This window comes from Lacerta agilis, chromosome 11 (assembly GCF_009819535.1).
Source record: "Lacerta agilis isolate rLacAgi1 chromosome 11, rLacAgi1.pri, whole genome shotgun sequence".
In the NCBI taxonomy this organism is placed as follows: domain Eukaryota; kingdom Metazoa; phylum Chordata; class Lepidosauria; order Squamata; family Lacertidae; genus Lacerta; species Lacerta agilis.
Window position 1 is genome coordinate 15122024 of NC_046322.1, and position 11920 is coordinate 15133943.

The 11920-nt window shown below is 45.3% G+C and overlaps 1 protein-coding gene across 1 annotated transcript; it reads left to right on the plus strand.

Annotated features, from left to right (window-relative positions):
* Nucleotides 1-4239: 4239 nt before the first annotated feature.
* On the plus strand, nt 4240-6882 carry PMAIP1 (phorbol-12-myristate-13-acetate-induced protein 1). The gene is made up of 2 exons (XM_033164252.1): nt 4240-4544; nt 6136-6882. Exons 1-2 carry the CDS (start codon nt 4490-4492, stop codon nt 6246-6248), a joined length of 168 nt encoding a protein of 55 aa, XP_033020143.1. The 5' UTR covers nt 4240-4489; the 3' UTR covers nt 6249-6882.
* Nucleotides 6883-11920: the final 5038 nt, after the last annotated feature.

Sequence of the window (11920 nt, forward strand, 5' to 3'; positions counted from 1 at the left end):
CTTTTAGAACCACTGAAATGAACATAGGAACCTAAATAGAGCCCTGCTGGATCATGCCAATGTGTAGGTGAGAATCCTGTTCTCACAGAGGCCAACCAGATATCTGTGGGAAGCCCCCGAGCAGGACTTCTGTGCAACAACCCTCTCGCTGCTTGTGATTCCCATCAACTGATATGCTGAGGCATACGGAGGCATTTGATAGCGGAGGTATACTATAGCCATCATTGCTAGTAACCAATGATAACCTTATCATATCTAGAATGGTCTGAATCTCTTTTAAAGCCATTACAAAAGTGGAGTCAGGCAGTGGCTCCGCATGGACCACTTGAAAATTGCTGAGGTCTTGGCAGGCCACTTAATTATATCTATATTTCCTGCCTGTTGTAGCTGTGCTAGATGCTGTATGGTTTTTAACTTTTTGGGGGAAGTCTACGTACACAGCATTTACCCGCATCCTTATGCTTACTGACAGTTCCAAAGAACTCTAAAAAGGTTTAGACAGGGCTTATCCTTGCGGAAGCCATGCTGGTTCTTCTTCAGCGAGGCTTGTTCTCCTAGATGCTCGGTGATCCTATATTTAACAAAGCTTTGCCTCATCTTTCCTGGAACCTTTGTTAAGCTAACTGGCTCATAATTTCTTGACTCCCATTTTTAAAAATGGCGCTCCACTGGCCACTTTTCAGTCATAAGAACGTAAGAAGAATCTGCTGGTCCAACATCCAGTTCTCACAGTGACCAACCAGATGGCTCTTGGAAATCCATTAGTCCTCAAGTATGGAGTCCTCCAGTATGGAGCAAGTTACATAGCATTGTTAGCAAATCAGCAATTTCACACTTGAGTTCTTTAATGGGTGGATCCCATCAGGACCCAGTCATTTGTTTGTGTTCATTTTGTCAATAAGGTTTAGGATGGCTCTTGTCGTCGCTATTTGCCTCTCTTCCTCAGATTCCCTTCCGAAGAAAGTCAGCTCAGGCACAGGGACCCGCTCTACATCTTCTGCAATGAAGACAGAAGCAGGGAGTTAATTCAGCATCTTTACCATCATATAAGTCAAAGAGAAGATCCAAACAATAGCTTCAAAATAGCCCTGAAAGTCCCTTCTCAAGGCAATGGAGAAAGGACTTTCCAGTTCATTTTGAAGCTTCTCTCTCTCTCTCTCTCTCTCTCTCTCTCTCTCTCTCTCTCTCTCTCTTTGTCTTCCTTCGTACATGTCTTACTCTTTGGTTTTTCTAGCGATGAGCTTCCCAGTTCATTTTAAAGCACCCCACCCCCTCTTGTAGAGAAGTGTTTCTGGCGGAAACAATTGAGAAATCTGGGTGTAGAAACAGCATTCAACATATGTTGAAAAATATTCTTAGTGTTTTCACATGTTCCTGGCTGAGCCCAGGTGAACCTATATAACTCCTCCCTCCCCCATTTCTGTATCTGAAACGTACCATTGAGCAGAGTCAGTTAGGATCCACATATACACAGACCTGCATTCATATACCTAGTTCAGTGAGGAACCAAGGACATTGCTAAGAACATTAAGACCAACGACAAGATGTTTGGATGCTAAGGGAGTTAAAGGTGTGCTAAAGGATGAGAATGAGATTGCAGAGCAGTTGAATGAATTCTTGGCCTCTAACTTCACAACAGAAGATTTAGGGCAGACCCCACAGCCAGTGTGGTGTAGTGGTTAAGAGCGGTAGACTCGTAATCTGGGGAACCGGGTTCGCGTCTCCGCTCCTCCACATGCAGCTGCTGGGTGACCTTGGGCTAGTCACACTTCTCTGAAGTCTCTCAGCCCCACTCACCTCACAGAGTGTTTGTTGTGGGGGAGGAAGGGAAAGGAGAATGTTAGCCACTTTGAGACTCCTTCGGGTAGTGAAAAGCGGGATATCAAATCCAAACTCTTCTTCTTCTTCTACAGCAACACTTACAGGAAGAGAGTCTGAGGGACTCCGTGGTGATGAGAGATGAAGTTCTAGGCCTAATCACCTGGTCTGGAGGGCACCTGGGTTCTCAAAGAACTCAAGTGAAACTGATGATCTGCTATTAAAAATATGGGACTTGTCCCTCAGATCAGTCTCCATACCTGAGGACTGGGAAGCAGCTCATGTAACACCATCTTTTAAAAAAGGATCCAGGGGGGATCCTGGAAATTACAGGCTAGTTAGATTAATGTCTGTCTTGGGAAAACTGGTGGAACATATTGTTATATGTGTGTGTGTGTGTGTGTGTGTGTGTATCACATTTATATACTACCATGTCATGAAACCATACAATAAAAACTTTATTTAAAAGAAAGGTGCAGAAAATGGTTAGAGAAAAGCATTTCTCCCTCTCATAACACTAAAACTCATGGGCATCTGATGAAGCTAAATGTTGGATAATTCGGGACAGATAAAAGAAAGTACTTATCCACTGAGTGCATTATGGAACACTCTCCCACAAGAGAACGTGATGGCCCCCAACTCAGATGGCTTTAAAAGATTAGAGAAATTCACAGAGGACAAGACTGTCTCTGCCTTTGCAGCTGGGGACAGTAATACAGTGGGACTTTGGTTTAAGAACAACTTAGTTTATGAACAACTTGGATTAAGAACACTGCAAACCCAGGAGTAGGTGTTTTGGTTTGTGAACTTTGCCTTGGAATAAGAACATGTTCCACTTCCTGTTGAGTGTGTTCCATTTGTAAATTGAATCCCCCGCCATTGTGGGAAAGCATGCCTTGGTTTAAGAATGCTTTGGTTTAAGAATGGACTTCCAGAACGGATTAAATTCGTAAACCATGGTATCACTGTTTACTGCTTTCTGGAACCACAGGAGGGGAGAGTGTGATTGAGCTTGAGCCATGCTTGAGGGTTTTCCATAGGCAGCTGGTTGGCCACCATGAGAACAGGATGCCAAACTGCATGAGCTACTAGCAGTCTCTGCTTATTGCCTGTTCATAGCACTGCTCCAAAAGTGCGAGAAAGGATCAGTCTCCTGGGTGGTGGGTAAAAGGTAAAGGTAAAGGGACCCCTGACCACTAGGTCCAGTCGTGTCCGACTCTGGGGTTGCGGCACTCATCTCGCGTTACTGGCCGAGGGAGCTGGCGTACAGCTTCCGGGTCATGTGGCCAGCATGACTAGGCCACTTCTGGTGAACCAGAGCAGCGCAAGGAAACACTGTTTACCTTCCCACCGGAGCGGTACCTATTTATCTACTTGCACTTTGACCTGCTTTTGAACTGCTAGGTGGGCAGGAGCTGGGACCGAGCAACAGTAGCACAACCCGTCGCGGGGATTCGAACTGCCAACCTTCTGATCAGCAAGCCCCAGTCTCTGTGGTTTAACCCACAGCACCACCCGCATCCCATGGTGATGGGTAGGAGAGAGCAAAGAGGCTAGATTCAGTTCCCACATCACACAAACATGCCCTTTCACCCAGATTTTGCTGCTGTGCTATTGTCTGTGTTCTTCTAACCACTTGCATTATATCTATGAGACCAGACCCTTAGCAAGAAGGTCAGTTTGCTTGAGATGGGTGTCTTCTATTTCCGGTGTGGCTGTTGTCTTTGAACACTACATGCACATGAAGAGCAGGAGAGATGGGCCTTTTGAAGGGAAAAGGCCCTTCCGAAGTCTCACGAAACATGGTGGATTTAAGGATAAGTGAGCACATGGAAACTGCCACACACACACCTCAAAAAGAAATGCCAAATATTTGCAGACACGATAATCAAGGAGGAGAATGGAATGGAATTGAAGCTTCGATTACATCCACCCTAGTACCAGAGATGCGCTGTGTGAGTGTTACTCCCTATTGAATGCGCAGATTCAGCCATTCGGAGTTCCTTCTATAAAGGAAAAAAATGTTTGAGTGTGTGTAAAAGTTTTCAACATTAAATGGTCAGAATTAAACATTGGATCCTTGAACAAAAACGCGTGAGAAAATGGGAAGAGCAGCACCGTTCATAATTGCCAGCGTGTAGTTTTCTTCCCCTAGTGATGAAACGAAACCGACCTCGTTTATTTTGCTAAAATAAACAGCACATTTACACTTTCGCGCCCGAGTAAAAAAAGAAAAAACCACAACAGCGTTTTGCAGTCGGCAGCAGGAATTCCGTTGGCCGCCGGCTGCCCGCCCCGATCACCCCACCCCGATCTGCCAGCCCTACGGTAGTGCCACCCCCTCTGGTCCCCAAAACGGGCTCCAACACGCCCAGCCCCCTCCCGCCTCCGCTGCCCCCTCCCCCTCCGCCAACTTGCCCCCGCATGCCCGGGCATCCCGGCCTCTGATTGGCTCTCCGAGGAAAGCCTCGTCGAAGGGGGCGGGGCTTCGCGATCACGTCACCGGGGAAACCCCCGGCAACTTCTCTTTGACTGGGCGCGCCGGGACAAGAAGCTGGCAGAACGCGGGAGAGAGAGAGCCGAGAGCATCGTCCGCACCGTCGACTCCCGGCGCTGCTCTGAAGGCCCGTCGAAAAAAAACAACCTCCCGCTGGATCTCGCTGCGCCGGAGATGATGCCGAGCAAAACGCCGCGCAAAAGCGCGCCGCGCAACCCCGCGCCCCCAGGTAGGTAGCCGGACGGGCCCCAGAGGACGCCGTCCCGCTTCGGCGCCTTGTCTGCGCGCCGCCGCCTCGGGCACAGGCTTCCCGCCGGCCTGAGAGGCGGGAGCCCGTCGAGGCACCGTCGCGCGGCGAAATCCAAACCGGATCAGTTTTGCCGTCTTCTTGAGGTGAGCGGCAATCGATCGTCTGGAGGCGCCTCTGTAGTGGATCGCAGAGTCCGAAGGAACCCCCGAGCCCATGTAGTCCACACATCACCCGAGCCACCCCACCCTTGATTTCGGAGCCCGGCCCGGGCGTGCTCGTTCCACAATCTTTTGGGGCAGTGGCCTTTTCAGTCCTGGGACTCAACTCAAGGAGCCACTCTGAATGCACATCTTCTCTCCCATTTTCCATGGCCCTGACGGCATAGCTACAACCCCACTTAGGTCAAGGTCATGACCCCCCCTCCATGTTTTTATTGTTCATGACCTGCCATGAAGATCAACGCTTACGTTGTCAAGTTGCCCGGTACAAATGTCCAAAAACAGTCAGAATTCTTTAGGCAGGTCAGTGATAGAAGTCCTTGATCTGTGTGGCTCCCCTCCCCCTCCCCCTTATATTTGCAACAATCACTTGCCCAGATCCAACAGTCCCCTGAAGGATTGCCTTTGCTCTGCCTGTTCAGCCATTGCCATTCACTTCCACGACCGCAAAGCAGCCTTGTGATGCCCTCCCAGCACCTTGAACTACAACTCCCACCAGCCCCAGCACCCACGGCCAATGGTCAGATCTTATGAAAGCAGCTGGGGAAGGGCTGTGAAGGGAAGCTGATCCCACCAGAAGCTTTGCATGACCGTAGGGATCTGCCCTGTAGCTGAGGGTTTGCCCATCTGACCCACTATCTGCTGTCAAGGATCTCAGGCAGAGGTCTTCCTCATCACCTGAAATTCTTTTAACTGGAGAGGCCAGAGATTAAACAGGGAGCGCATGCTTACAATGCGTGTGCTCTGACATAGCTCTACACCTGTAGCTGATGTTTACTCTGATTCCCTGAATAATTTGAATATTCACGAAGTCAAAGGTGAGGGTGCTCTGTTCTACCTCCCACTGTGTTGTTTAAAAAAAGTGGGTGGGGGAGTTCTGTTCCAAAATAGGGGACGAGGCTGGGCTGTCGTTTTGATATTCAGTTTTGCAATTCTCTGTAGTCAGCATTGCAAAATGCCTGAAGTACGGTCCTATTTACCAGCTCTGCATTCTTAAAAACACCATGTCCAAACAAACACTTGTAGGAAGGCCCTATTCTGGGTGTGAAGCATCCTCAGTCGGAGCAACTGAATGTTCACTTTCCATTGCCTCGCATTGAAGTGAATGGGGGATCCAGAATGTGCAGGATTATGCCAACTACAGAGGCATCCCTGGTTTGGGTCAATATCTCTTGTTTTATGATTATGACATATAATTTAAAACTGCATCAGGCTTATAATGCTTGAAGACGTCAATGGACAGGTTTGAAGTTGTTTTGTTACAATCGAGCCCTAGATAAATTTTATTGAATGAGTAAATGATTAGCCGAAGACAGCACCTGAGACTAACAACGTGCTCGTATTTTTTACAGACTCGGAGGCAGTAAAGGAATGCGCTCTTCAGCTACGCAGGATGGGGGACAAGTGGAACCTCCGCCAGAAGATCCTCAACCTGATTTCAAAGCTTTTCTGCCCTGAAACGTGAGAGCGCTTTAAGGAAAAGGAAAGGAAATGGAGGAAGAGAAATCAAAGAAAATTTCAGAAGACCCGACTTTTACATGTGTGGAGTCGTAAAAAGAGACTTCCGTAAGACAGAGGAGGTGAAACGTTTCCTGTGCATTTCTGCAGCCAGTTTCCTGTGGAGAAGGAAAAGGCTCCTGTGATATGATTTCTTCAGAAAACGTTCGTGAAAGTTTGCTTGCAAACGGAAGGAACTGGAGAAGGAGAGAACTGGAATTTACTGTTTACCAGCGACGTTGGGCTGTGAAGGGCACTGGGAAAGGAAGGAATCTGGGAGGGGTGCCCCAACCCAGAGTTCAACGTTCTGATTTCCATAGGTCTCGAATTCATTCACCCAGCTGTTATACTGTATTGAAAATTTATGGGATTTCATGCATGCCAGCGATCAACATTCCACCACCACCCTGCTCTGAACTCTGGACAGTGCAAATCAGTTTATCAGCTCTTTGTAATTCCCATTTCCTAGGAATTGGAATCCCAGGCTAAACTCAGCTAGGGAAAGGAGTATTTTGCTTGTGTGCTTGTTACAGCGAAATGAATGTAAGCTGTTACATAGAATCATAGAAACGTATAGTTGTATAATCAGCTACGTAATACATTACGTTCGTTGTTTTTTTTAATGTATTACACTGCAATGCTATCAATTTGCAACGCTAAAGCGAGTAGATCTGCAGTGCCAATGTCCCAATATTAGTCCTCCAGGTAGGACATTGTATGATTGCTTATTTTTGTTGCAACCATAATGGATTGCTTTTGGGTGATCAGCTGGAACCAAATATTTCAGGTGAATGTTCAAAGCATGCTTGAAAGCACACCGGAGGGCTGTAAAAAATAAAGGAACCCTTTTAATAGAAGTTACAGTATTCTTAAGATGAGTTGTACAACTTTAGCTAGCAGTTAACAGAATACAATTTCCCATTTGTAACAAATGTGACAAATTCCCTTACAGTGTTAGGCTTAAATGGAGGAAGCTGTAGAAAGAAAAGGAGCAAATGAAGAGTTACATTTCAGAGGGAAAATATGACTACTTTTTCTTTTACACTAAGAAAACCAACCATATTATTCAAAATGTGTCAGGAAGGTGAAATGTTACAGCTGCTTTTCAAATGGGGGAGAGATAACAAAGAGAGCTTTAACCCAATCTAGAGATGGATGCAATATCAGGCGTGCCAGCAGAGATTTCTTTCATACTCAGAGATTCCCATTCATTACAATGGGAGAAGTTGATTTGTGCGTTCAGAAAAATCCTAGCTACCAGCATGAAAATGAACCCAAAAGGTTTGTAAGTCTGAATGCACTGCAGATCTTCAAGGTACTAATTGCCCAGTTTGGAGATCTGACATTAAACAAACCGCAGGATTAAATCTCCAACATTTTTATTTCACGTTCCACCTGGCAGGTTAATGAATTGCACTTGAGCCCTGGTTAAAAGGCACATTACAACTATGGCTCAGATACAATACATTTCTAGCATCCTCCTGCCAAAAAATAGTGCACATTCTTCAGTAATTTCATTAAGACACTATATTTCAAAGCCAGGACATTAGCTTTGATCCCCCTCACACACACACCCATCAGACTGCCTTCCATAAAAGTGTAAACAGCTAAAATAGTTGACCTCAATGAAAAGCTGGCAAATCTTTTTCTGTTAGTGAAGTGTCATTTCAACAAATTTTGATTTCCTAAGATTGCTTTCATCTAGTACATGTTGCCAGATTCTGGATGAGTTAAGTGTTCAGGCAAACAAATAACTGTGGAAGTATGAAGTGTCATTTCAAACATATGGTAGAAGACTTTATTTATACTGTGTGTTGTTGTTGTTTGCAATGGTGAATCCCTCTCCCTTTTGTATAATGTTTTGATGCTGGTGTATTTGCCAGCTATATGTGTTTATGTCAGAAAGATTGTTTACAGCAAAATAGCTTGTTCAAAGTGTTTAAGGGTCGTATTCGCAAGCAACCCGGTTCATTCATGCTTCTTGCTTCTTTGCAAACATGTTCATCTGTTGCCTTCCACAATGGGCTTCCCAGGCTTCTTGCTTTCATTTCTACAAAAATTTGTGCTGACATCTTGCTGAGTTAATAAACTTGATGTTGTTGTTTTTTTGTAAAAATAAATAAATAAATGCTTTGGAATATAATTTCTGTGGAATTTGAATATATATACATTATGTCTCTTTTGCAGTTGACAATAAAGCTGTAACAGCTTTATTATTATTATTATTATCATCTCTGTTGTTGTTGTTGTTATTTGCCCTCCCACATATATGTCCCAACATGGTGCACAAAATATAATTAAAAACAGCTTTAAAAGTCCAGTTAAAACACTGTAAAGTAGACAACCCTATAGATAATTTTAAGGAGGGTGAAAGCAAATTGCCAATATTCCGTCACAATTTAGGGCAGAGGGGGCTGGAATAGGAGGAGGGAGTTGCAGCTCTGGGTCTTTTTTATTTTTAGAGCTGGAGCAACAGTGCCATCTTCCAGATCCTCCTTGACAGACGCTCCTTGCTCTGGCAAGTGAATGAGGCAATAACAAGGCTTTCAAGTTTTACTATGGTTTGTTTCAGAAACAAACCAAAGTAAGTACCGTCATATTGGTAATTTTAGACATTGAACTAACTGCTTTTACTTGGGATGGCCTCTTTGGATAGCAATGTGTATTCACCTACTACAAATTGTTTTTCTGGGGTAGGAGGCCCCTTTAAATGGCTATGAGTATTCCCTTCGAAATGTAGCAAGGCAACCTGGTAAAGTACTATTCAGAATGATGTGGCCATAATGTCAATAAATCAACTGGATTGGCTTTCCATCTTTGTAACTAGGACTAGTAGAGATGGAGGCAAATTCAGACTTGGCTTTCCATTGAAGCTGACTGCTTCAGGAACTTACCCAATATTTCTTGCTGCAGCGTAGAAACAGCATATTAAACAAAATCTTGGAGCATGTGCAGAGAAGCTTTCAGATTTCATTCCTGATTCCATCCTCCTCCTTGCCTTTTTGACAATTACAATGGTACCTCAGGTTAAGAACTTAATTTGTTCTGGGGGTCCATTCTTAACCTGAAACTGTTTTTAACCTGAGGTACCACTTTAGCTAATGGGGCCTCCCGCTGCTGCTGCACCACTACCACGCGGTTTCTGTTCTCATCCTGAAGCAAAGTTCTTAACCCAAGGTACTATTTCTGGGTTAGCGGAGTCTGTAACCTGAAGCGTCTGTAAACTGAAGCATCTTTAACCCGAGGTACCACTGTAGTTGCAATGCAAGGAGGTGGGGGAAGCCGAACAACCCTTTGTGGGTTTTATTCCTGGCTCTCTCAGCAACCCTAAAGCTTAAGGCATGACTCATTCCTCCTTTAATCTTAAAGAAGAAGGTCATTGACCCTGGCAGTCAGTATTCAGCTGGCTGTGTAGTCTGGAATTACCAGTTTCCTTGTATAAGGTAAAGTTGTGCCAGAGTCGGCTTCACCTGTTTCTTTGGCACACCTGCATGTTTGTCATCACCCTGCCGAAGACCTTTCCACTGTGTCTAGGGGCGGATGCAATCGTGTTGTTTATCAGAGACCATTTTATCTATCAAGGCGGGTGAAAATAGGGGGGTAGATGTTGTTAAGGTTGCCTACTGTAAACCACACCCTTTTCCAGGTAATGCAAATATCTCCTATTGCTATAACAAGCCAAGGGACCCAATTCAAGGTGCTCACATTAGGGTTTAAAGCCCTTAATGACTCAGTCCCCAAATATCTGAGAGGCTGCTTCCTTAGGCTCTCTTGGACAGTGGCGCATCATGGGTTGCCAGTGCCCAGGGCAAGGAAAGTATTGCACCCCCTAAGGCAAATATTGCACCCCCTAACTGGTGCCTCCATGCAGCGCTGCTGCCACTGGACAGAGCTATAGAGCAATGGTGGGAGATGCGTGCACACTTTCTCAGGCCGGGGCACCACCGCAAGTCTCACCATCCCCCTGTCCATCACCTAACATCACAAAGCATCAAATTCAGAAAAGGTAAAGGCATGGCTGTAAAGGAATGATCCAGAGTGCACATTAAGCCTGAATAAGTTCCACACCTTATTCAGTTGCACTTCTTCTGGCAGGAATTGAATACATTTGGGAGCAGTCAGGAGTTCCTGGGTGTATACTATACAGGGTTGTTTTGTACGAGGGTTGTAAAATTTTTGCCTAAGTCTAGCAAACTGTACGTAGTTGGAGCACTGTTCCCCCTCTTGCCAAGTGGGGAATCCTACTGTTTATCAGTTTAAAGCCAAACCTCCATCTTCTCAACTGGCTAGTGGCTTGCATGTCAAGCCAGAGGAAAACAATTCGTCACTCAGCACTTTCAATCTGCGCAGTTCCCTGAAGCAAACACCTGACCAGGAAGCAGGACTCAATTTTCCCGCCAGCTAAAAATATCTGTCTGCTTCAGGAACCTTTGGACTTTTTGAGCAAGCTTGTGCCTGGCACAATTCAGGCTTAAGCACTTAATTTGCCCAGCCCTTACAGGCAGAGAAGTGGCACGTTGCTCCTTTAAAGGGCAAACAGCTTTGGGGGTTCCCTAGCTCCCCACAAAGGCAGAACGATCAGGATGATCCAGGCAACAGAGAGAACTTTTTTGAAACTCCAGTCATTTGATGGGGAGAGTTAAGCCATGTTTGCTGATGGTTAAGGTTCTCCCATAGAAATAAACAGGACTTACAGTAGAATCCTATACATGGGACGTGGGTGGCGCTGTGGTCAAAACCACTGAGCCTCTTGAGCTCGCTGATCAGAAGGTCGGAGGTTCGAATCCCCACGACAGAGTAAGTTCCCATTGCTCTGCCCCAGCTCCTGCCAACCTAGCAGTTCGAAAGCACCCCGAAAAGTGCAAGTAGATACCGTATTTTTTGCTCCATAAGACGCACTTTTTTCCTCCTAAAAAGTAAGGGGAAATACCTGTGCGTCTTATGGAGCAAATGGTGGTCCCTGGAGCTGAATTGCCCAGGGGCCAAAAGCAGATTGTGCTTTTTATTTTACAAAGAGAAAAGGGAGTGTTGAAAGGACCCCGCTCAGCAGCTGATCAGCAGGAGATCGGGAGAGAGATAAGAGTCCCCGGCTCCCTTTCAGCCCCGCCCTCCTTTGTTGAATGTGCTGCAGAGGGAGGTTGTTTGTTTCCCCAGGACATGTGACTGGCTGATTAGATTATCTGTCTGAAAACAGTAGAAATGGCTCCCTTTCCTTAAGATTTTTCAGAAATGTGAGTTAAACCCCATAAAAATGGGGCTTTTCCTCTTTGCTTTTCCCCCTTTGCAAAAGGAGCTTTGCTTTTCCCCCTTTGCAAAAAAAGCTGCAAAACCTTTAGCTGATCCTCAAAACAAAAACAAAAACAAAAAACCCCCCTAGGGCTTTTCCCTTTGCAAAAAAAGCTGCAAAACTTTTAGCTGATTCTCAAAAAAGGCCTTTTGCCTTTGCAAAAACAGCAGCAAAACCTTTAGCTGATCCTCCAAAAAAAAACCCAAAACCCCAGGGCTTTTCCCTTTGCAAAAAAGCTGCAAAACTTTTAGCTGATCCTCAAAAACAAAACAAAAAACAAAACAAAATGGCTTTTAGAGGAGGAAAACCAGAAAAATATTTTTTTTCTTGTTTCCTCCTCTAAAAATGAGGTG